Genomic DNA, 26699 nt, shown 5'->3' with positions numbered 1-26699 from the left:
TCATAGAAAAATACAAGATTCTTGTTTCTTTAACAAAGAATGCTCTAACCAGATAATGAAAACGTCGCCTGTCAGTTGATGTACATCATGACGCTGCACTCGAATTTTGTGTAATTTATCTTGCAACACACGCCTCACACGAATGCATGCATATTTGTACACTGTTAATTTTTGGCAGATCTACCTAATTTGCGTCGACATGAGCTCATGCTAAAAGTTTGGAAAACAACAGCTTACCTTCTGTAGCCGGGAAAAGACGCCATGCCGTTGTCCCTCTGTGGACTATTTGGGCACGATATTTTTAACATATCACTTACGCATCTTCCTTCTCCAAATCTTGAAGACGTTCCTCACCCATTACCGGTGTGGAAACAACACTCAGTCCTTGTCTCACAAATGTGTGATCACCAAAATTTTACGGGAAAAGATTATCCCTTCTCTTCACCAACAAGCTTCTTCCGCTCCATTTTTTCCAGAATCAACCGCTTTTTTTCTTCCTCTTCTTCTAACCTGTACCACCATCTTTTTTGTACAACAGATTTAACTCGGATAATTTGTTAGTTAAAATAGTTGTATATTATCACAATACTTGCAGATGCATATGTCCAAGATATTTTTGTAATAAACGTTTGAACAAACTGTCTATCTTTATTCATGCGATAGCATGGAGAATATTACGCTGTAAATTTTATAGGTTTTTGCCATCACTGCAAATTGTCCTTGCGTGCAGCCGCCGTCACATCAAAATGTCCTTGTGCATAGCGAAAGCAAACTGTTTTTGGCGGTAAATTTTACGACAATGAGATCTTCAACAACAAGAGATTAAAATTTGTTACAAAGGCACTTGCAAAAAGATGACTTTGAATTTAACTTCAAAATAACATTCACGTACAATGTGATTAAAGAATTTTACAATTTATAATGACTTACAAATGGTGCCATCTAGCGTTATTTTCTGAACTTCGTATTGTACCGGTTTACGGACGTAAGTAGATTATTTAAATGTTCTCAACATTCATTACATTCTTTTAATATTATGATGCCATATGACAATAACCGTCATATTTGGCGCCCAACAGGGGCTAACCCTTGCCAAAGACCAGTAACATATTATCAATTATTAGGTTTGGTCAATACTATTTGACTAATCATAAATACATATACTTGTTCTTAAACAGTCACATAGTTACAGATTCATTACACTTATATACACTATATATAATTCTAATCATCACCTAGATGATTCTTTTATTCTACATGAAGAAGAAACACCGAGCCTTGCAACAGGTGCCTAGCATTCCAGTACAGGATCATTTTACGCTTCAGGCCCCCGCCACGCTATACCGAATTTTGTTCCTGAAAAGTCGCATTCCATTAGAGACTTATGAACGTTATACAGTGCCATTTGTTTTAGAAAGGAAGACTCCCTGGGGCGTATTCGGATTGTGAATATATTTCAACATATTTGAAAGAATGAAGGAAAATCTCAGGTTTTTGATCTCGTATGCTGGTTCGCCGCAGAATTACATCCACTTGACCTCCTGGCCCGCCGCAGACTAATTCACACTTAACCCACACGAGACTTTACAAAACCTTAATCCTCTCTTCCCACAACCTTACTTTGATTCCCCTTGCCGGAAGCTTCTTTCTCATCAGCAACCTCAAGTTGCTTCAGCCACTGCTCCACATTCTCTAAATTCAAACCCCTCAAGTTATTCTTCCAAACCACCAACTTGTCCTCTGAGCAATTCCACAATTTACAGTTCTGAATGGATTGGTCAACTATTTGTTCCCCTGTGACACAATCTATCAACGATAGCGTAGAATCTTTGTTGTTTTTTACACAAAGATATGGACCAAGAAAGAGTTCACAATATTTTTTAATCACTTTATCCCCCAAACCGCTCAACGTTTGATTTTTTACAAAGACCAAGGCGCCCTCTTTAATCACTGGTTTACCATTCTCCTTGGCATTAAACTTTATCAACTTACCCCGCCTTTTTTGGTGACTAGTCAGATTGGCCATTACCAATTTGTCATCCCATGTGACATTAGTATCCTGGGCAACTACAGACGACATGTCAACCAGACGCATAGGCATGTTTAGTCTTAACTCAGCCGGAGAATAACCTGTCTGTGACGAAACAGATCCATTCAACAATTTCAATGCTTCCGGCACCTTCTCTGGCCACTTGGTATGATTCGAAGAACAGAGCACCCTCATTAAACGATTTAATTCTGAATGGTAACGCTCAACTAAATTTGAGCTCGGGTGATATACGGGAGTGAAAGTTAGTTGTACCCCCCAAGATTTCATAGCATTCCTGAATATATTTGATTTGAACTGAGGTCCATTGTCTGAGACTATTCTTTTAGGAACTCCTAAGTGAACAAAGTAAATGTTTGATAATTTGTTCACGATCGTGTAGGCATTGCTGTTAACAACGGGATAAGCCACTAAATATCTCGTCGCTCCGTCTAACACAGTGAACAAAAACCTTTCTCGTTTTGGCCCCATTATAAACGGACCCTGTAAATCGATGAATAATAACTCTCCAGGTTTATCAGTAAAATGTGACCTGGCTACAAATTTTGATGGATGTTTGTTTGGCTTAGTTCGCTGACACAGATCACAATTTTTTATGTATGTTTTTATGTCAGTCTTCATTCCACTCCAATAGAACGTGCGATAAATTTGAGCTAAAGTTTTGGCCACCCCAAAGTGTCCTTTATCATCATGACAAGCTATTAAAATTTTACCGATTAATTTGACTGGGACGCAAATCCTCAAACGCGAGTTATCATGAAAGTCCTTGATATAGAGAACATCATTCCTCATACAGTACGTTTGACTCCATGATCTCGAACGAGGTTGGACTTTTTGTCCTGTTCCCATCAGGTTGTCAATGATTTCGGATAACTTGTCATCTTGACTTTGTAAACTTATCAACTCTTCTTTCGTGAACACTTCCTGATCTGTTTGTGCACAAGCAGATACATTTATCCTAAATTGTGAATCAGAAATGTCGGGAAAGCTCCTACTAAGAGTGTCTGCCAAAATATTGTCTGCGCCTTTACAATATTGAACAACGAAAGAATACTGTTGAATTTGGATAAACCACCTCGTCAACCTGGCATTCCAAGAATGTGCTGATTCTAACCAAGTGAGGGATTTATGGTCGGAAACTACAACAAACTGTCTGCCTTTTAGGAAGGAGGAAAATTTATCAATCGTGTACAAAATAGCTGATACTTCTATTTCGGTGGAAGTGTACGATTTCTCATAGGACTTCAACAGTCGGCTGACAAAACCTAAGGGTTTGACGTTACCGTCAATAAGCTGATAACAGTAACCACCTACCCCAATTAGGGAAGCGTCTGTTTGAATGTAAAATGTTCTTTCAAAGTTGGGATAGCTCAGAGTGACCTCTTGGACGACCAAAGCTTTTAACATCTTGAGCGCTTTATCTGCTTCCATGGTCCAATGCCACTTGGTCTTTTGTTTCAACAACTCGTATAAAGGGTGAGCCACAAGTGCATAATTGGGTATATACTTAGATAACCAATTAAAACATCCCAACAATCGCTGAAGCTGTTTCAAGTTTTCAGGTTTGCGTAGCTGGACTATACTTTCCACGTACATAGGATCTTTTTTAAAGCCACAGGTAGTGACTATGTGTCCCAGAAATTTAAATTCCTGTACGGAAAACTTGCATTTCCCTAATTTTAAGGTAAATCCTGCTCGCTGCAACCTTTCCAGTACCAAACCTACATGCTTCATGTGCGATTCGAAGTCTTTTGATCGGATAATAATGTCATCGACGTACACTACTACAAAATCCATAAATGATCCAAGGACCCGATTCATGACATCAACAAATATGGCCGTGCCATTCACTGATCCAAAAACTACTCTCTTAAATTGGTACAAAATTCCTTCAAAGGCAAAGGCCGTATACTTACGACTACTTTCGTGAAGAGGAACTTGCCAATACGCATTTCCCAAGTCAAGTGAGGTGAAGTACTTGCAGCCAATGAACGACGTCAACAAGTCTTTAATTCTCATGGGAGCAAGTTGCATCGGTTTCACGTGGGAATTTACTTTCTTCAGATCGACACATAGACGAATATCCCCGTTGGGTTTTGGCACAACTAGCAGAGGCGAACGATGTTCTGAGACAGAAAGTTCAATTACCCCCCAAGCCAACATTACATTCAGTTGTTGCTTTACCTTATCCCTATAGGCATATGGGATAGGATAATTTCGCGCCACGATTGGTTCGTCTGTGTCTACCTCCATCCGATGCACGTATTCGGTACATAAACCCGGTTTATCAGTAAACATCAGCTGGAAGTCATAGAGTACATCGATCAAACGTGAATCTAATTTTCTACCTTCATCTAAAGAGGCGTTTATTTTATTTTCAAAGTTTGATCGCTCAAGTTTCGAAGGTTCTGCCACGAAGGACATGTTGGCAACTGACAAATCTTGCTCATTGGACATTATGTCAGCAAGTGGAGTGAACTTCAAAAGTGTCCTGCCATTTGGAGTTTGGTAAAACGAAGCCTCAACATCGAAGTTCAATTCCCCATGTATACCGTATATAACATCTAATCCTAATATGATGGGTACATTTAGTTTTTTGACAACCACAAATTGCACATATAATTCATAACTCCCTAAATTGACATTCAATCGCGTAATACCCTCTACCGATTTAGACTTCGTGCCCGAATAATCAATTAACTTAATACTTGACGCCGACTCCAACCTAGGCCGCGAGACCGACGATGATATCAATTTCCAGGTGTCGTAAGCCAGGAGGCTCAGTTCCGCACCACTATCACAGAGGGCTACGAACGGTTCACCCATAATAGAAACATTGATCATTGCAGATCCACATCTTTGATTACTAGTATTAATTGGCGTTATAGAATTTATTGATTCCCCCAGATCAAACTCATCAATACCCTCCTCTATATTTACAAATAATACGGCAGATGACTTTAATTTGCCCTCACCCCCTGCCCGTTGGTAAGGGTCCTTTGTCGGTTTTCCGACCTCGACGTTTCCTTTCTATTTACTGGAAATTCTTCGATCGCATGGATCTCAGCTTCAACCACGAGTTGAGACGCTTGTTTGAAGTTAGTACGGCCCAAAACGTTAAATACACCCCTACTTCGAAGAAGGTCCACCACCCGCGCCATTCCTGCTCTGTTCCATTGAATTTTATCGATCTTGCCTCGCGAGGGATTCCTTAAATATTCTTCATACAAATCACCCCGAATTTCATTTTGCTCTGTGAAGAACAAAGGCACAATGTCAACTACTCTAACATTTTTTCCATTATGGAACGACATGATAAGCTCATTGATGCTCTGCCACTTTCTCCACACACTGGTACCTTTGTCGCGCATAATCCGTGCCAGTGGAGGTATCGTTAGCCAATGTATTTCCTTTGCCCTTTTAGACAAAAGATCCAACGTCTGCAATAAACTTTGCTTAATAGCTTCTTCAGACCTAAACTTGAGAATATCATTTGTCCCAATTAATATAACTACCGAGTCAGACAGCTTTTGACAAGACCGAAGTCTTTCGTTTAACTGTTCAGCAGTTTGACCACTGATCGTTAATCCTACGCCGCGGTTGCCCCTCTGATCACATTCAATTCTACAACTTGTATGATTTTGAGCTAACCTTAGCAACATGCTGTCCCCTACTAGTTGTTTATTTTCCAACAATGGTGACAACGAGTAAGATTTAGATAATGCATCTGAACCTGCGCTAGTAGACACCGAAGCACTTGTGCTCTTGGGAGGATCTATATTTACCGACCTCACATCACCTCCTACAACGTGAGGGGTAACTCGTTTCCCAACAACTTGTCATTAGATGTAGACACCTTGTTTAAATGGCGTGATTTGGACTTTGGACTTCTATACCACAGCCTTTCCCCATCTGAAGGAGGACTACTTGGCAATTGGTTTTCCCCAAGGTTCTTTTCTTCAGAGCTAGGTGACCCTAACGCCACCATATTTACTCCGCCCCTTTGACCCTTTACCTTAGGAGAAGAAGGCCAATCCCTTTTTACTGATACATCCTTTAGCGACTCAAAGTTTTCAATTACATGAATTGCCTCCGAGAACGACGATATGTCCTGCATTACAAAGTGCTCTTTTAGTTTATAAGGTAAAAGAATGCCCATTTGCGCAATAATCTGCGACTCTTCGGCTTTAGGTTGGATCGTACGCAGGAGTTTAAAGTTTTTTGAGAAAAACTGTAAGACACTCTCCTCCGAGGTTTTGATATATGGCGCATTCAGAATTTTAGCCAAACATGAACTTTTCCACCTAGAACTCTCATAGTAGTTTATGAATTCTTTCTTGAAAAGATCATATGTTGTAACGCGATCCTTCCGTTCCGCAAACCAAAGCTTGGCGCTTTCTGTTAACAATTTTGGGACATACTTTATGTATTGCCCATCCTCTACCCCATAAAGCTCTAGCAGCTCCTCAACCTTCTCCAGGAATTCGGATGGAGTTACTGTAGTTATTAACCCACTGAATTTTGGAAATTTCATTAAGTCCTGAGGTTTTATACTAAAGACTTTCGCTTGAGTGTTTCTGTTATTATCGTTAGTGTTAGAGCGTACCGGATTATCCTTTATTACCTTTGTCTGAGGTTCTACTAATCCTTGCAACCCTTTCAGTTTTGCCTTCCCATGCCTGGTCTTAATGTAACTCTTCTTCTTTGACGTCAGATAGCAATCACCCGACCTATCCGCCTCACTTAAGGAATCTACATTTTCAGGCTGAGTGGACCTGAAGTGGTTGAATTTTGAACATCGAAGTGCAGAATCTCCATCTGATTCTTCAGTAGAAGTGGCTTTGTCTACACCACGCTTCCTTAACGCCCCCGACTCAGAGTAATGATAACCAACCCGCCTTACTTCGATCCCATCAGCATTTGGCTTTACGAGATCCTGATCAGAGCCCCTAGACTCCCACCTATCCAAGACCCCATTGAACCTTGCCAAAGAACTTTCCATCGATCTTAATGTTAACATAACATCAGCCGGTAAACTATTCATCCCTGCAGCACTATCCTCAACCCCGTACAACGAACCCCTCGGAGTTCCCTGAACCGATGAAAAAACTTCCTTCTTGACTACGGTTAAGTCACTATCACTGACAGCCTTTACTACCTTCTTTCCTTCAACAATCCGAACCGACGGAGTCTTCCTTACTACCACTCTATCCATCACTTTCTCCACAACCTGTTCCTCCAACAATTTAAAACTATTTTCATTATCCAATTTTAACTGTTGTATTGCCTGCTGCACACCCTGTACTTCCGAGTCTAGTCTTTTAGCCAACCCCTCATGCTTCTTTTCTAATCTCTCGGCTCTACTCATGCATTCAATCCTGTACTGGGATACTGACAATGCAAGCTCTTGAAGACCTTCACTTGTCTTCATAGTGTCTTGTTTTAACTCCAACATGGATTTATTGGTATGAGATATCAACTCAGATTTCATTAGCTCTGTGTTTTCTCTGGACGCCTGATTACTTTCCTTAATAAACAAAAGCAAGGTGTCCAGAGTCACAGGCTCCTGTTCAGTTCCCATTTTCGTTTCCTATACTTAATCTTTACTAATTTGAATTACCCCTTCCAAACTATCTTAATAAGACAAGTTTAAACAAACAACAAAAGGAACTTAATTCCAACTTATTTACTTTGACTTTTTTATTTAAACTTATTTATTTGACTTTTTGTTTAAACTTATTTGTTTAAACTTATTTGTTTAAACTTATTTATTTTAATCTTACCCCAGCATCAAACGCTCCACCCTGAGTCTCATGGATCTTATTTATGACGCTCCAGGAGAACTGAGAACTCCAACCGGTATTATCCCTTACTTTGGAGGAAGCCCCCCCACAGGTCACTCTCGCAGCGCCTGAAAGCGCAGGTGGGAGGAAATTTGCCGGGGGAGATCAACTACCCCAAATAAAATATGACGTCAGAAACCCCATCTAAGTATAAGTAATTTTCGTATGACGCTCCAGGAGAACTGAGAACCCCAACCAGTATTTTTCCTTTGTTTTGGAGGAAGCCCCCCCACAGGTCACTCTGAATAAAATTTAAATTACCATAAATCCTTTACCACTTATGATATTTAATGTACTCTCAATGAGTTACAAACACACTGTACATAGTTCAACTATTAATCATAGAAAAATACAAGATTCTTGTTTCTTTAACAAAGAATGCTCTAACCAGATAATGAAAACGTCGCCTGTCAGTTGATGTACATCATGACGCTGCACTCGAATTTTGTGTAATTTATCTTGCAACACACGCCTCACACGAATGCATGCATATTTGTACACTGTTAATTTTTGGCAGATCTACCTAATTTGCGTCGACATGAGCTCATGCTAAAAGTTTGGAAAACAACAGCTTACCTTCTGTAGCCGGGAAAAGACGCCATGCCGTTGTCCCTCTGTGGACTATTTGGGCACGATATTTTTAACATATCACTTACGCATCTTCCTTCTCCAAATCTTGAAGACGTTCCTCACCCATTACCGGTGTGGAAACAACACTCAGTCCTTGTCTCACAAATGTGTGATCACCAAAATTTTACGGGAAAAGATTATCCCTTCTCTTCACCAACAAGCTTCTTCCGCTCCATTTTTTCCAGAATCAACCACTTTTTTTCTTCCTCTTCTTCTAACCTGTACCACCGTCTTTTTTGTACAACAGATTTAACTCGGATAATTTGTTAGTTAAAATAGTTGTATATTATCACAATACTTGCAGATGCATATGTCCAAGATATTTTTGTAATAAACGTTTGAACAAACTGTCTATCTTTATTCATGCGATAGCATGGAGAATATTACGCTGTAAATTTTATAGGTTTTTGCCATCACTGCAAATTGTCCTTGCGTGCAGCCGCCGTCACATCAAAATGTCCTTGTGCATAGCGAAAGCAAACTGTTTTTGGCGGTAAATTTTACGACAATGAGATCTTCAACAACAAGAGATTAAAATTTGTTACAAAGGCACTTGCAAAAAGATGACTTTGAATTTAACTTCAAAATAACATTCATGTACAATGTGATTAAAGAATTTTACAATTTATAATGACTTACAAATGGTGCCATCTAGCGTTATTTTCTGAACTTCGTATTGTACCGGTTTACGGACGTAAGTAGATTATTTAAATGTTCTCAACATTCATTACATTCTTTTAATATTATGATGCCATATGACAATAACCGTCATAGTAATGCTGATCACATCACCCCCACTCACGACCGGATCAAGAAAGTGTGGGGCGTTACCCCTCACCCCCTATACGCCTTCATGGCGTGGTGCTATGCACAGGGGAGCACTTTACCTTTTTATCACTTTTACCTTTTTTTACCTGCTGCATCAGTATTCAGTGATTGAGTGTTCAATGTTGCTGAACAGATTTGCGATAACAGAAGAAGTAGGTTACTTCCTGAAGTGCTTCCAAAACTCGTGTTTCTGAAGTTGAATCTGGCAGCAGTAAATTTCCAACATTAAGAACAGGAATTCATTTTGCATTTCAAAGAACTGCTTGTGTACTAATGTTAAATCTCTTGAGAATCCATGTTCTTCTTAAAGGTTCACATAACCACCTTTTGTAGATGCAAATGTACATTCACATCTCTTGAGAATATATATGTATGTATATACATATGATATGCAATACAAATGTACATAGCAAATTTATTTTTGTCATACTGAAAATAACATCCAATTTCTGTTTAATAATCTTATGTATCGGAAATCGGTTAAATATCGGCATCGGTATTGGTTCCAAAATTATCGGCGAGTACATCGGCATCGGTAAATTTTCAGCTTTGTCACATCCCTATCACCAGATAACTCAAGACTGCTCAATATAGACAAATAGGGAGAAATGTATTAGACATCAGAAGCATAATATGTTCTACATTTTGCCTTGCTCAAGATTTTTTTCTGCAGAAGAACACAGTGCAGTTTACTAATCATGATTGTGTTTGTAGTTAGTCTGGATATGCTAGCTGTGATTGGTGTCTATGTGTGTCTATATTTTTCAGGAAGGTCTTGCCTGCAATATGCAATTCATAGAATTTATTTAGATGATATTGAAGAAAATTGCGATGAACCATTGTATCTCTACAGACTGACTGTGTAACTGATGCCAATGGGTCAGTCCATGTCAAATGATCCAGAATTTTGTGAAAATGTCACCCACCATCTCCGATTTTGGTTAAATTTGGTATACTTATAGAACTTTTGATGCTGATTACAAAAATGACAACTTTTTTAGAAAATATAATCATCATTAGCATTCCCAAGTTAAGCAAATTTTCTTCGAGAACATTCTTTTTGTGCATTTTATCTCAATATGGATTTTTTTGCTACTCTTCACAGGGATACGTAATATGAAGTATTAATAATACACATTTGTGCTGATTGAAGTTTTTCGAAATGGAACTTTTTTGCCACATACCACAGAAAACCTTCTTGTGATGGGGTAGTTGGAACACTTAGAAGACTTGTATAGACATCTACAGTATCAAGTAACAAGTGCAGCAATGAAGTACCAATTCCGTAGAAATAGTATTAGAGGCATAAATTTTTTCATCAAGCACACACATTAGTACACACACTGAGCTACCTGTATATAAAATTTGGGGGAAATTGAAGGTGGGACATTGCACGAAATTCACTCTTGAAGTTAGTCATTTATTTTTCTAAAAAAATACATGAAACTATACATAAAATACATGATTATTGATACACTGATCTGAAACCTTATTTAAATGAAAGCTTACACTATCCTCAGCGAAAGAAAACAAACTTGAAGTTTCTACGGCAAACCTGAGAGAAGATACTATGATTTATAACTTAATGCGTGTCATTCAAAGCGGAGCCGCAAGTGGCGTTCACTGAGATTTTAAAAACGTGTAATTTCTGAACCCCTTGACCAAACTCCAAAAAGTTGTCATTTTTGTAATCAGCATCAAAAGTTCTATAAGTATACCAAATTTCATCAAAATCTGAGATGGTGGGTGACATGGCCTGGAAGATTTGACGTGGAATGACCCCAATACCTTTCAATTTGCCATTGTTAATTGTTAAAACATCAGGAGTAAATATGTATTAACTAAAAACTGATATGATCACATACTTTTTGTACATTTCTACACAAATACATGCATTCCTTTTATCAAGAGAGAAGAGTAGTTTTCCTTTCGTGTTTACTATAAAATTACTGAATATCTAAATCAAAAGTAAGGGTGAGAAAGATCACTGTTTTTATATTCAGTAAAATGTACCAACTCTGATACTGTATTGACTTGTTACTGTTTGAGAACACCATCAGAAAGACCTTTATTGATTTATAGGTGAAGAAAGTATTTTGTACCCTAAAACTTGATAAATTCCAGCACTCTAACATGTTTCATCTGGTAATCAATACTGTATTGGAGAAGATATATACAAAATTTGCAAATTTTGAATTATACTCTTCTATCTCAACTGGAACCAAAAGGTAATAAATAATAACTAAATACAAATAATAATTCTGTAATATTATATATTTTAATGCCACTTAAATGTTTTGATGCATGGCATGAAGAGGAATTATGAAATGCATCAAAGGAATTGCAGATCTGATCGGTGCATGATTCTTTTAATTCTATTGCTTACCATAATTTTGCATCATTTTAGTAATTTAAAGAAATGTATATAGCATGAGATGGCTTCAAGATTGTGTATGTAGCTTGCCATGGCTCATTCAACAGTAGCACCTTTATTTATTTTTTATTATCAACAACAGTAATTACTTCAACTTTGTCGTTGCATAAAAATTCATGAAGTTGTGTTGTTTTTAATTGTTTTAAAGGACAAAGCATATACAGTAATGGTGTTTCTGCTTGTGATTACAGGTATATATTGGACAGACGTTCAAATCTTCAGCAGCCATTCCTTAAGTTAACCAAATACTGTTCCTCGGTGCTTTGTTGTAGAACCACCCCCCTCCAGAAAGCGTACATTGTGAAAATAGTGAAGGAGCAGCTTTCTATGAGAACACTTGCAATAGGTAAGTAACTAATCTTCACCATAAATGTTACACTGTATGAGGGACATTCATAAAGTAATAATTATTGCCAAGAAAGAATACAGTAACACACATGAGTTTTTGTGTTTTTGAGAATCTTGAAACTCAAAGTGGCTGCATTAGTCACAGTCTCCTGAGCGATATTGGCGGGGACGTTGTTGTGGAGAAGCCACACTACTTTTGCCAGCATTCTGCGACCTTCCTTCTTGATTGCATCACGCAACTTAGTTAGGTTCCGTTGCAGGTGCAATCTTGGAGGATCACACTGTGACAGTCCCAAAAGATACTCAACATCACCTTCCCTCGCGATGTCAGACCTTGGCTTTTTTTTTGGGAAGTTTGTGACCCAGAGTGCTTCCACTGCTTGCTTTGTAACAGCTTGCTTTGGGTCATAATGGTGCACTCAGCACTCATCCATAGTGAAAAATTTACAATTTTTCCTTTAAAAAAGAAAGAGCGAATTACACCTTGAACTTCAGCTGGCTCCACGGGCTATGCCATCTTGGTTTTCTTGTCCTCTAGCGGTGTTCTGCAGAACTACTATGCACGAAATGTGTACCGATCTGATATCTTAAGCACCAAATGCTTCCCCAGGGTGCAAATTCTTCTAACAAGCATTCAAATAAGAAGCAAGAATTATTATTTTCCCTCGTATATTATGGTTGATTAGGATAGATTCATGTATTGTGTCACTGTTGGCAGATGGGCACTTTTATGATGCAGTAGTACCCGCTGTTTCAGTATTTTGATATTTCAGTTCCTTAATTTAGTGTGATGATACTTTTATATTTCTTTACTTCAGTGTATTAAATAATTGGCAGAATGGAATATGTTCATAAATACTCCTTTCACCTGGGATAATTTAATACAAAATGGATATATTTTGAATTTTTGCTTACTTAATTTTCAGCAGTTTTTATTGAACTTCAATCATTGGATAGTGTGTGATGAATATTTTACACATTTTATTATTATTATTATGTTGCTAATACAGAATTTGTTGTACAAAAAGCATTGGAACTCCTTTCGTGAAAACAGAAGGTACTTCGAGAATGTGTCTTCATTGATTTTTTCAGTGTGTTATTGCATAGAAAAGTACTCGATTTTGTTGTTTACTTTATTTTATGATGATTCCAAAGCAACCAAATACAAATTTCATTATGTTTTGGCATAATCGGCAATTATGAAAATGTTTTAGGATGTGTATTTGATCCACAAACTAAGTAGCTTCACTCAACCACTTGTGTCTCAAAATTCTCTCTTGAATTATAGGTGATGGTGCTAATGATGTGTCTATGATACAGACAGCAGATGTTGGCATAGGTATATCTGGTCAAGAGGGAATGCAGGCTGTGATGGCCTCCGATTTTGCCTTATCTCGTTTCAAGTTTCTGGAACGACTTCTCCTTATTCATGGGCATTGGTGCTATGATCGACTGTCAAGGATGGTCCTTTACTTTTTTTATAAAAATGCTGTAAGTATTGAGATACTTGTATGGCTTGCACTGATCAAATAACACACACCTCTGTACCTACCCCACCCCTCTCCTCCCTCCCACTCTCTCGGTGAAGATTAAACCACCCATGCTTGAATTTCTGTGAACACATTCCTCACATCCATCTGAAATATTAATTATAAATGAAATAAACATGTGGACTGCTTTTTTTCTTTCTTTCTTTTTTCGTTATGGGAACAATGTTCCAGTACTCTTCACATGACAATGTGCTGTGTTAACACAAATTACAACCGTGCCTAATTAATCGTTAGAACTACTAAAAATAATGTGTTGTCTGTCCACTTATGATGTATGTCTGTACATATTTATCTATATTTCTTTTGTTAACTTTAGTTTCTTTGGTTTGTTGTTAAGAGCATATTGGTTTATTGTTAACTTTGCTAATAACTTACCCATCCAATGTTTACATAAATTGTTCAAAGTGGAGTGCAAAATATTACCACTTCGTTGTTATTCTTATGATTATAAAGGCATCATGTACCTGTACGTTCTTTCGAATATGCCATGTACAGTGGAACCTAGCTTTTACATTTTTCAGGAGACCAAGCTGGGAAAACTTAAAATTCGGGAAAATGTAAAATCGAGGAAAATTTTATACAATTTTCTGCATTTAGGCCATCAAGATTGAATGTATAATGCGGAAAAATGTAAAGTCTGGGTTCCACTAAATATACTATGCTTTGTATGGTAAAATTCTAAATATTCAGACTGTCATTCTGAAACGTCATGGTCAAATTTATTAAACAAGGTAGTGAATGAACTCTTGAAGTCTTGCATTTTATGTTGGATCACCAGTGCACTCTGTTATTATAAAAAAAATCGAAAAATAGCCTGTAATTAAGTAAAAATTCCAGATTATTATATTTTACATTGGTATTTCATCAGTATGAGCAAAAATTTCACTTTGGTTTAGTCTTAAAGTAATGGCATTGGAGCTGGGCTGATATCACTTTGAACCGATACTGATACTAGTGTCGATGTGCTTACTGATTCCCATCAGTACCAATACTTCAAAATTGTAATAATTCAAAGGAGTTCAGAATAATTATAAATTTTTAATACATACTTGTAAGTTTTCCTTAATTCTTAGAACTGATTAAACAAACTTTGCAGTCTACAATGCAATTTTTTTTCTAACTCCAAGGAGTCTGAAGGTGTAAATGAGAAGTTTATGAATCAATCATTACCTTTTACAAAATAATCAGTATGTTTTTCTACAAATACATAGTGAACAATAATGTATTTTCCAGCACAATAAGTAAGACAGGTTCTTGTATCAGTTAATTTGATTCATTTACTTACACAATGTTTTCTTTTTTCATTTCAGACTTTTGTGTTTCTCATTTTGTGGTATCAACTATATTGTGGATTCTCAGGTTCTGTTATGATAGACCAAATGTATTTGATGCTTTACAACTTACTCTTCACCTCTCTTCCACCTATTGCAATAGGTACGTATGCAGTATATTACAGAAAACATTGTTTTCAATTAGTTGCCATGGAAAATGTACTGATTGTATTAAAGTGGAGAATTATTTTAGTCTTGTGTCTAGCATCCAGGGGGAATTCGAAAAGAAAGATGTCAATGCCCTACATTTTGACAAAGTTCTGATTGACCTGGAAATCATGAAAATTAAATGCTTCATTTACTCTCCAGGATTAAAAACTGAAACTACGGCTGAGCCGATACCGATACTCGAAAATTGCAATAATTAAAATTGGTTCAAAATATTAACCAATATTTGTGTGTAAATATTCTTTTCCAATTACATGCATCAATTTACCAATAAATTTGCTTCAGAATATTCAAGAATTACATCAGAATATTAAAATAGATGTTATGTAATCACAAAATACATTTTGTTATGCAATGTTGGTGCAAAATAAAAATAAAGTTTGAATTTTGCATAATTTCCAGGATAATTAGACTTCACGAAAGTGTCGCATGGCATTTTTGCAGACCCCATGGAAGACCAATATGCCATAAAAGTATCTGCTGGTATCGGTAGATGAATTCGAACCGATACATTGGCTGATACCGATACATCAGCATGGTTATTGGCTCAGCTCTACTGAAAACTTATTTTATATATATTTTTTTTTGAGCGAAATATTTCACAAAAATATTATTTTACTTTTTGTCATTTATTTTTCAGCAGTTTTGAATAAAGTTGGTTCATTTCAAAAACATGCAAAGTTGAAGACATAACACTTATTTGTTAGTGTGTTGAATCATTTTTGAGTGGTCTGGAAAGTTATTTAAAAGTGCCTGGAGAAAGTCAGGAAATTTGGTTTTGCAAAAACCCTGTTTGAGAATTACATCATTTGTGGTAAGAAAATATGTCTTGCAGCTGGAGAAGCAAAATTGAGAAAATGCTTGAAAAAAACTTGGCTCCTCAGAGATGGATGTCTGAAAACACATGATGTAGTGTCACTTATTACAGGGGCATTCTAGTATTATGTGTGTGACATTTCACACACAAAATGTAAGAATTAAAATATTCATGATGAAGTGATTTCATAGAATTATGAGTACTTTGTGGTGTACGCTAACAAATGCAAAAATAAGAAAACTTTAGTATGATGACATAGCCTAACAAAAATGTGTTACTGTGTGATGCTTTAAAAAATGTAGTGAAATTTGACTTCATTTGTCTGTGAAGCATATAAGCAACAGATGCTCATAATTTTTGTTCGAGAAATATGCAAATTGTATGCATTCACAAACATTTAAACCTTAATGCAATTTAAAACACTAATAATTTTCCAGATTAATTCATTTGGTTATTTATATGGAATATGCCTACTTTTCGTGCAATGCCCCTATACGTTTGAGAATTTTGTACTTAACAGCACATTATTTGCCAACATTTCCTAGTAATATATATTATTTACCATGATTATTGTGTTGTACATTTTGACTTGGAAACAAACTTGATCTGCTAACCCTAAGACTAAAAGATGACTGAAAAGTAATTTCTCCAACTTTATAATTCATTGATAGATGCACAAAAAGGGGTATGGTTTAAGCAATGTGCTAAATTAAATTTTCCAGTGATGATCACTGTATTGATCTGGGTAGTGTGCATTGTTGGGCCAAAAAAAGTTAACATGTTCAAACCAGCAAATGGAGATTCGTTCAAGCAAATCATGGACATGCTGTGAGGCAATGATTTCAAAAATGGCTCGGTGCAGTCATGTATTGCTGAGTTATAAACTTGGAGGCATTTCTTTTCAATCATGTAAATATATGTAAAACTATTTTACTATATCTAGGGCTGAACCGATACCAAAATTTATACCCATACTCTTATCGATTCCCACCGATACTGATACTTGAATATTTCAGTAATTAAAATTTGTTCAAAATATTTATCAATATCGGTATACAAATATTCTACAATTGTATGCATTCATTCAATATTCAAGAATTACATATGGATATTAAAATAGATGTTATGTAATCAAATCACAAAATAGAGTTTTGTGTGCAAAATTCGTGCAAAATGAAAATAAAGTTTGAATTTTGCATAATTTCCTGGATAATTAGACTCTGCGAAAGTGTCTCGTGACATTTTTGCGGAGTCCATGAAAGATCAAAATGCCAGGAAAGTATCGGCTTGTATCAGTAAATAAATTCAAACCAATACTTTCCGATACCGATACCAATGATATTGGCCGATACTGGAACATCAGCATCGGTTCAGCTCTAACTATATCTTATTCTGAAGGTCATTGTTGTTACGTAAAGATAGAAAGATCTTTAGGGAATATTTGTGCAAATTATTTTTAGTTCATTCAGTAAACCTGATGCAGAGGAATACAGCATATGTTCCATGAGTATTACTTATTTTAAGAGTTTATGTACTAAATAAATTAATAAATATGGAAAAGCTACTACTCACTTTATCCGCAAAACTGTTTTTTCTTCTTTGTTCTATTAATTTCAGTGGCCACTGACACCATCCTCGTTGGAACTTGCTGTACTGTTGCTTGGCGTGTGTATTTTGTTTGTAGTTCTCCGGTCGCCGCTAGGTGCGCTGTTGTTAACTGTATGTCTGCACACGTGTCGTCTGCTGTCAATGAAAGAATCCAACAGCACCTAACGGATGTAAAAAAAGCCCAATCCACTACTGGTCTTGCCAAACACATCAAATACCATAGCCATAAAATTCAAAAGGTACAAGTCAAACACACCGCCCACACACTCGTAGACACCAAAATCAAGGAAACTCATGCCATAATCCACTTCCCGCACGAGCTGAACATCGATAGCGGACAGGCACACCACACCTGGATTCCCCTACTACAACAGTAGTAGCAGACGACATGGGCACAGACGTACAGTTAACAACAGCGCACCTAGCGGCGACCGGGGAACTACAAACAAAAGACTCACGCCAAGCAACAGTACAGCAAGTTCCAACGAGGATGGGGGCAGTGGCCACTGAAAGTAATAGAACAAAGAAGGAAAAACAGTTTCGCGGATAAAGTGAGTACTAATTTCTCCATATTTATATACTACCGCGTCTCTTTTCCCAATTATGACTAAATAAATTAAGTTGGAACAAACTGCATTTTTTAAAGAATACTTAACCCATGCTCTGAAATTGTCAATGCCCTACTAGGATTTTTTATTAGATCCTGATACTAATAGTTTTTATATTTGTAGATGATGTAGGCCATTCCACAGCATAGAATAGGGACTTAACAATAGAACCCTAATGTTTCATATCCTATTCTGGTCCCAAGGAAAATCATTTCACTATTTCCCTACACTTCATGCTACTGCAGTTTTAAGTCTTTATAATCACACTCCCCTGAAAATGTATAACGTTAACTGTATTGTTGGATTTATTTTGAAGTGCAACTTTGTATTTTTTGTTGCAGGAGTATACGACCAGTTTGCACCTGAGGAACTCTTGTTAGCAAGGCCTACTCTGTATCGGCAAAGTAGACTTGGCCTAGTATATCAGCCACACTCGTTTTGGGCAACGATGGCTGATTCCTTATACCAAAGTGTGGTTTTATATTTTGTAGCTGAAGCGGTAAGTCAGATGTCTTGACTTGCATTTTTGTATCCATTACTGTACTGCAAGAAATTTGGTGCTATAAGTTTGCTCAAGTAATGTTAATAGCTATGCTACCTGCATATTTAGTTTTTTTTTTTGTTTTTTTTCAAAGTACTGTTTATTTTGTGATGAAGTGATGCAGAATTGAGTGTAAGATGTGAAGTAAACTCTTAGACGCGCTTTAGACAAAAGCATTTTCCTTACCATTTTTCTTAACATTTATGCCATGACCAAAAAGCTACCGTGTAAAGTTAGAAATGTTATGGCATTTCAGATGCCATGTCATATTTCATGGCATTTCTCAAGGATAGGATCCGTCCTATTTCCGTAGCATAACCAATCAGAAGCGACCTATAGGTCACGAGCGCAGTTGTAATGGCGGCCGCATAAGATGTAAACTACGTATCACTTCACATTTTTAAAACACAATAATTATTCAACCGAGAGGAATTACTCTTCGTATTAAATGGTTTTACGTAGACAAGCATGGTGCTTATTAAATATATACTTTACAACATTTACTGTACACGTATGGAAGAATATTTTAGTTTTTTCAATTGTAAACACTGAGCATTCGCCATATACAGTGTAACTCAATGTGCCTATTGTGCAACAGTTCCATGAAATGCTTTCGTGTAAAGTACTATCTCCTATAGGATTTTTGGAAGCATTTATGCTAGCAAAAATTTTAAAGGAAATGCTTTTGTCTAAAGCCAGCTTAAAACACTAAATTTTGAGTTCATTTGTCAACCAATCTTTTTCAGATACGAAGAAGAAAATTAACTACTTTAAATAAAGTTTAGTCCGTTTTTGCATGGAAAATTTTATTCAACACAGTTATGTGTGTCTGCTGTCAACTAAACTCAGTGGTGAACAGGCCTTTGAGGGCCAGGTTCAACCAATCAGCTTTTCATTGGATGTATTGTCAGTGAATCAAGGCCCAATTGCTGCTATTTTCTGGCCTTTATGAACGGAGTCCGTTACTATAGTCTTCTGAGTATGTGATCATATGCTGAGTCACCACCAGAATTTTTGGAGTGCTCACCAGGGATTGAACCTGGTGCCACTTGCACCAAAGGCAAGAGTGATAAACATTTTATCTGTGTGGAAGCTATTATCTACTACAAGCATAAATATAGTATTTGTATTTTTGTTGATTAGTGTTGTGTTTTTACCCTTTTAGGGTCAAAGCAGAGATGAGGAAGAATAATGAATATATGTGAAATAGATGAATAACCCCATTTCCTGGTCTGGGCTCAAACCCAGAACTTTCAGTAGAAGTACTGAGTGCACTCATGTTCTGAGTTGCCTGTAAATGTCATAAGAAATCAATTCACCTGAATGTAACCTTTCCATTGAGCATTAATGCTTGTCTGCTATTCCAGTCTCAAAATCCAGAAAACAGCAGTGATTAGGTATGATGCGCTGACCATGACTTGCCCAAAGAAAAGACCTTGTCTCTCAATGGACTATTTGTACCACAGATCCTTTAATTCAAGGACATGATATTAGTAGAAAAATTAAATTATCATCGTGTTGTAAATTTACTTCTTGGTTGTATTTGCTAATCTCAAACAACATTTAGCATTCAAAGAAATGCTTCGAGTCATTTAAAAGTGTAAAAGTAAGATTCAATAAATTAATCAGTACTTTATCAGTGCCGATCAGCATGTGTTTTCAGTGGAACCTCATTTACATTTTTCAGGGACAAAGCTGAAAAATTTTAAATCCGCGAAAATGTACAATCGAGGAGAATTTTATAACATTTTGCTATGTTGGGACCATCAAGATTGAATGTATAGTGCAGGAAAATGAAAAATCTGGGAACATAAAAATTGGATTCCACTGTATTGGTATAAGTAGTCTGTAATTGACAGCATAATTCTGTTTTTGTAATATGATACAGATTCTCTAATTCTCTATGAAATGCTTACTATTTATATCAGATTAGCATTCTTTTTTAGATGTCTTTAATAAACAGGAATACTTATGAAATATTCATATAAAGTGGTGGTTCCTTTCTGTTTCAGGCCTACCACGGGAGTGATGTTGGAATCTGGGAGTTTGGCACAACAGTTACTACCTCATGTATGTTTGTGATGTTGCTGCATGTTGCTATTGAAACTAGGTCATGGGTAAGTTCTTTTTTTCTTAATTACATGCTTCTGTATCTATAAAATATGATTAGAATTTTATTGAAGATGCTTGATGTTAAAGTATATAGAGAATTGATTGATTGAATTAGGTTATTTTACATCTCTTTTCTGCCACTTTTGGCTAATTACGACAATGAGGATGAATAATGGAATTGATGAAGGGATACTCGCAAAGAATACCAATGCCCAGGCTGGGATTCTAACCGTGGAACTCTGGCATCATAGTGTGCTGTACTAACCACTCCACTATGGAGGTGAGTGTATATAGAGAATTCCTTTGAAGAATGCTAAATATGTCTTGACTTTCTGCTTATTTTTATTTTTGATTGCCTCTATTTGGAAATCATGGTTCAATCAGAAGTTGGATTATGAAACCCAGTTGATTAGAATGCAAAAATACCAGTATGTCATCTTGTTTGAGCAAGGCTTCAAGTGGAGCAGTGACAGGGCACACTGCATTGTGTTTTTACCATTTATTCAATCTTTTTTAACCCAACTTACGTTCACATGAAGTAAGTCTTGAAGTTTTCCCGGCGATGAAAATATTCTTTCATTCTATCGACCGACAACCATGTTGTAAACTTTGTCTATTCTTGTCTTAACTCCCGAAGATGCCACATGATGTGGTGAAAGCTTAAGTAAAACAAGTAAGTACAGCCACGGACACTTCTCATTAACTTTCTGTGGAATTGTTACAACTCAGAAGTGTCCATGACTGTACATGCCTAAACTGGACTTCAGCTACTTATTAAAGTAGATGTTATTTAAACATAGACAGTTATTTAAACAGTTTTTGACATGCAGTGCTTTAATAAAAATTGTGAGTATTGCACAAGTCCCAGTATATTTGAATTCTGGAAAAGTGAAAGTTGTAATTTTTTGTACTCAGTTGGGTAATTTGAATCTAGAAAAGATATAAACCAGTGTACCTGATCAAAGTGATAATTTTACAATAGCAATACCAATATATGGAAATCAGTTCCTTAGTGTTGTAGTGGGTGCACCTGAAATACAAAGTAGTGTACATTGTAAATTAATGTAACCTGAATATATTGCATTTTGTTTTTCATTACAGACAATCATCCATTTTGCATCCATCATGTTATCGATAATTGTGTTCTACATCTTCTCCTTGGTGTACAATACTGTTTGTTTATCATGTTTTGGCCTACCGAGCAACTACTGGGTGATACAAAGGACAATGGGCAATCCAGTGTATTGGCTTGTTGTTGCACTTTCATCAGTTTTAGCTCTACTTCCAAGGTGAGTAAATATTGGATTTATCCTTTGCACTCTTATTTTAATGTATGGGTGTATGTATATGTACACGAACTATGTATTATTGAAACCCAGCACAATTGTTTGATAATGATGGAATTACTGTACAGCGGGATGCACAAGTTTTGCTGTGACTGTGTTTTCAAATAATGTATTGGCAGAGGTTCTCAGTAGATTGTTTGGCGTTTTGTTTCAATTCTTGAAGCTGTCATTGTGGAAAGCAATGGGAATAAACATGGTGATGGGCAATTTGCTTGGTAATACTTATGCATCCCATTCTACATCCATAATATCTTTGATAAGTATGAATTAATTTTGTTAGTATAATAGTGCACACTGTCATCCTTATTAAACTTTGCAAATTGTGTTTTAATTTTATTTGGCATTGTTTCAAAGTGGAAAGATTTCTGGGGGATTATAATGGTGATTCTTGTTGCAGTGTATTGATTACTTATTTCCAGTGGAACCTCGATTTTACGTTTTTCAGCGAACCGAGCCGGAAAAACTTAAAATGTGGAAAATGTAAAGTCGAGGAACATTTTATAACATTTTGCTATGTTGGGACCATCAAGATTGAATATATAATGTGGGAAAATGTAAAATCTGGGAATGTTAAATTGGGATTCAACTGTACTTAATGATTTCATAGTTATGAAAATTTTGGGCATTCTCATAAATCTTGAAAATATTTACATTGTGGGTCCATAAATTTTACAAGAAATTTTACTGGACATCTAAGCAGCCTTTTGCAAGAATATATTTTGTTGAAATGTATACCTTACACTGTGTGTTGTCAAAATGATCAACTAGAAAATAAACAATTTATTTACTCATTATTATGCACTATCCCCATATTCTACAAAATGTTTTTCATTAAGTAATTTTGTCGTTTCTCATTTATATATATATATACACAATGGAACATCAATATTATTTTACAAGGGATTGAAGGGGAAAAGAAACAACTTAAAATTCAGGAAAATTTTATTACATTTTGATCCATTGGGACCATGAAATTCTATTGTGTAAAGCAGGGAAGTGTAAACCCCAGAAACATAAACTCTGGATTCTACTGTATCTACTTACTCCCACTCACGTGTTCCAAATATATTTTCTACATTGTAGGTTTGTGCTGCGGGCTGTCCAGACATGTATGTACCCGTCGGAGGTCACACAAGCTCTGTTGGAGCAGAAAATAGCAACAGGAGGTGAGGACTTCCTTGTGTCGTGGTCTCGAAGTACATCCAGTTCCTCCATATTCAGGTGCGTCTAGCTTTGAATCTCTATCCAGATTGTCACATTTTGGAATCTGCATGATTTTGAACTGCTGCTTTAGCTTTATTTACGAGTGCTGTAGTTTGAAACACACACAATTTTCTTTGCTTGGCTTCTTTTGTGCTTTTTACAATATTTTGAATGCAGTTGTAAAGTTATACAGAGCCAAATAGGTGCTTGCAACTCATTGAAGTAATGTTGCTTGATAAAAATTGTTATTATAGTACGTGTAGTTTGTTTAGATTTTATATAAGAACTGATGTGAAATTGCAACAGATAAAGTATGGTATGAAGTTTGCCTATACTGATATTATATCAATCTGATACGAAGCTGCAAATATTCCTTGAAGAACGTGAATTGTTCATGTTTTTTTTTTAAAGTTTCCCATGCACATTACACTGTGTCTTGAAGGCATACATTCTCGATCTCGGCCATTTTTTGGAGTTGATATGAGCGGCACCATGCTCCCGCTACCTTTACCCTCCAAGTACCCATTTATTTGAGGCTGGGTGAACCTCAGAGCTGCTGTTATGCAGAGGCATGGCTGGGAAAATTCTGACTATAAATTGCCGACCCCAGGAATTTAATCAAACCTGGATCTCCCAATTGGCAGTCAGATGCCCTACTGACTAAACCACCAACCGTCTGTTGGTTTTGCACAGTTAATTGGTAAACATGCACTTTCTTTTATCTAAGGTTATGCTCATGAATTAACCAGTCAAATTATTCATGAAATGTTAAGCACCTTACATCAGATTGATAGATTTTTGGTATCTATTAATATTTTATATTTGGTCCATTCAAAAAATTAATTTTAGTATTAGATGACATGTCATAATTTTTAGTTTATGAAGTCCGAAAAAATTAATTAATGTAACTTGATCAGTTTTTGAGGAAAGTATACTAAACAAGTTTCGGTTGTGAAGCACGTATATTGTACATGCTATCATGTTTCAGGGAAAGAAAGACGTACAGTGGAACTCCAATTTTACGTTCCCAGGTTTTACATTTTCCCGCATTATACATTTAATCTGCATGGTCCCAGCGGAGCAAAATGCTATAAAAATTACCTCGATTTTACATTTTCCCTTATTTTAAGTTTTTCCACCTTGGTTCCCTGAAAAACGTAAAATCGAGGTTCCACTGTACTAGCAAATTATAATACTGAAATGAACTATTCACTTACCTGCGAAACTGGTTTTTATGAAATTTTGTTAATTTTTATAGCCAATAATTCCCTAGGCGATAATGGCTGTGGCTGTTGAAAATCATATAACTTCTTAAAAACCAGTTTCGTGGATAAGTTAGTACTTCATTTCAGTATACTAATACATGCTATCCTTTCCACAGGATAATACTTAGTGACATAGAAATTTTACTAAAAACTGAATTTCTCTCATGAAAAATTATGAACAAAAGAAAGCGAGGAAAAGACAGACGAAATGTGTACTATACAGTGAATGGAATTTATACAAAAAGTAAAATGTAAGATCAGAAAATGCAAACTAAATTACTGGGGTGCATATGCTGAGAGAATGTTACTGACATTTTTTTTTAAGAACTAAACTGGGAGCTGCATTCTAAATTCAGATTCTTGTTCCTGCATTTAGTAAAACTATCATAATGTTTTGCAAGATATTGTTGTTATTAGATAGCAGCTTTTGTTATTTTGTTTATATATTTTCTTACATAAATGGCTTCATGAATGGACAGAATGCAATATTTTTCGGGGAATGAATAAGATAAATATTTTTTTTTTTCTTTTTCATTTCCTGAAGGTATAAATGTATGAGCTACATTCTTTGTGGTTTTGAAGTCTGTCTCGTGTAATTTAGTGGAAATTACTTGGCTCAGATTAAAGAGAAAAATTATTCATCAGAATCACATGACAAGATATGCCAAGGTAAAGCAGAAGTATTAAGCACGAGAGATACAGTTTCGTTCATGAACCTCGAGGAGCTAAGCGAGAGGGTGATCTATGCAGCCTGCTGATTGGATTTTTACATGGGCTCTTACGGATTTTTTAAATTTTTTAAAATTACTTAAAATTTTACGTAACACAACCTGTGCAAAACACGTGGATAGAGGAAGAAAGGTTCAAGAAGTGACAATGAATGGCAAAACATTGTTCTGGTTAGTGAAAACTTGCAGTTGAAGAGCAATTTTTTTACATTATCTGTAAGAAATACATGGGAGGTGGAACATATTTATTAATGATATTTTCAATAGGCTTTCTCCAGCTTAATAATTAACTTAATTAATTAACACAAGGAGAAATTCATAATTAGAACTTGATTCTCTCTCCTTTTTTTTCCAATGTTTGTGTCCATTTTGACAGAATGAACCTTATGCAAAACTGTACCTCATTCCCTTAAAAAGTCTACCTTTTTCTGCACTCATAACACTTTTGTCATTACATGTAATGCACTGTAAATATGCACACAATTAATTAGCACATCAATAAGAAATCTAAGACCCGTAGAAATTTATATCTCCAGAACATAGTTGATTTTATGTGCTTGTCTATATTTTGGGTGTGTGCTATTTAACAACAATGCTATGAATTTATGCACTGTTTAAGTAGAAGTGGTGTGGTAAATAAAACAGCCATGTTGCATTCAAGGAAAATAATATCCACATGATTGTGTACATAGAAATGAGTACCATGTGGTTTATTTCATCATCATTATTATTATTTTATGTACTAATTAAAGAATAAGTTCAATATAAATATTGACATTTACCGATGCTGATGTTCTACGTACCTGATATAAAATTGTAAATATTTCTTTGGAAAACATCCTTAATTAGTGTAACTGCAACTGGTTTGGTCTTTGAAAAGAAGATTTCATATTTAAGCATTTATGTTTCAAAATCAGACCTTGCACAAAAGTACAAACTATTTATAGATACATCAGTGTGGTAAAATTATCCATGTTACTAATAAACCAATATGCCTAATACATATAACATCCTAAATAATTCTTGAAGTTTTTGTTGTTTTTTTTATATGTGGTGGAGAATAATGAAGAGATTCTCTCAGGATATCAGCTATGTTAGTTCCAGTTGTGCTTCTAGAGCTAATATCTTCAGAGATTGAAGTACAGAGATGTATGTGAAACTAGTTTTTATGTATCTGGTGTGGGAGGAGTCTGGCATATGTGGCAGGACAATCGGGAGTCATCTCTCCTACATCCATGCTCTTGGTTGACTGTCGCCAGTCAGCTTGGGTCCAGATCGAGTCCCTGAAGGAT

At 36.1% G+C, this 26699-nt stretch overlaps 1 protein-coding gene across 4 annotated transcripts in view; it reads left to right on the top strand.

The window, feature by feature from the left end:
- The window catches only part of LOC145985346 (phospholipid-transporting ATPase VD), a 203236-nt gene that overhangs the window by 165408 nt on the left and 11129 nt on the right, over positions 1–26699 (top strand). For 2 of the 4 annotated variants that reach the window (XM_083119250.1, XM_083119251.1), the window contains exons 13-19: positions 11974–12128; positions 13419–13621; positions 14991–15114; positions 18554–18711; positions 20766–20870; positions 21967–22154; positions 23295–23377. In XM_083119250.1, the coding sequence (XP_082975376.1) occupies positions 11974–12128; positions 13419–13621; positions 14991–15114; positions 18554–18711; positions 20766–20870; positions 21967–22154; positions 23295–23377 (1016 nt within the window). Of the gene's footprint in view, positions 1–11973; positions 12129–13418; positions 13622–14990; positions 15115–18553; positions 18712–20765; positions 20871–21966; positions 22155–23294; positions 23433–26699 lie in introns of all 4 variants that reach the window. The other 2 variants (XM_083119249.1, XM_083119248.1) reach the window with 1 other exon arrangement.

The sequence above is a fragment of the Lepisma saccharinum genome, chromosome 3 (assembly GCF_977018435.1).
Source record: "Lepisma saccharinum chromosome 3, izLepSacc3.1, whole genome shotgun sequence".
NCBI classification, from domain to species: domain Eukaryota; kingdom Metazoa; phylum Arthropoda; class Insecta; order Zygentoma; family Lepismatidae; genus Lepisma; species Lepisma saccharinum.
Note: the sequence above shows the minus strand (reverse complement) of the source record. Positions and strands in the feature narration are given on the sequence as shown.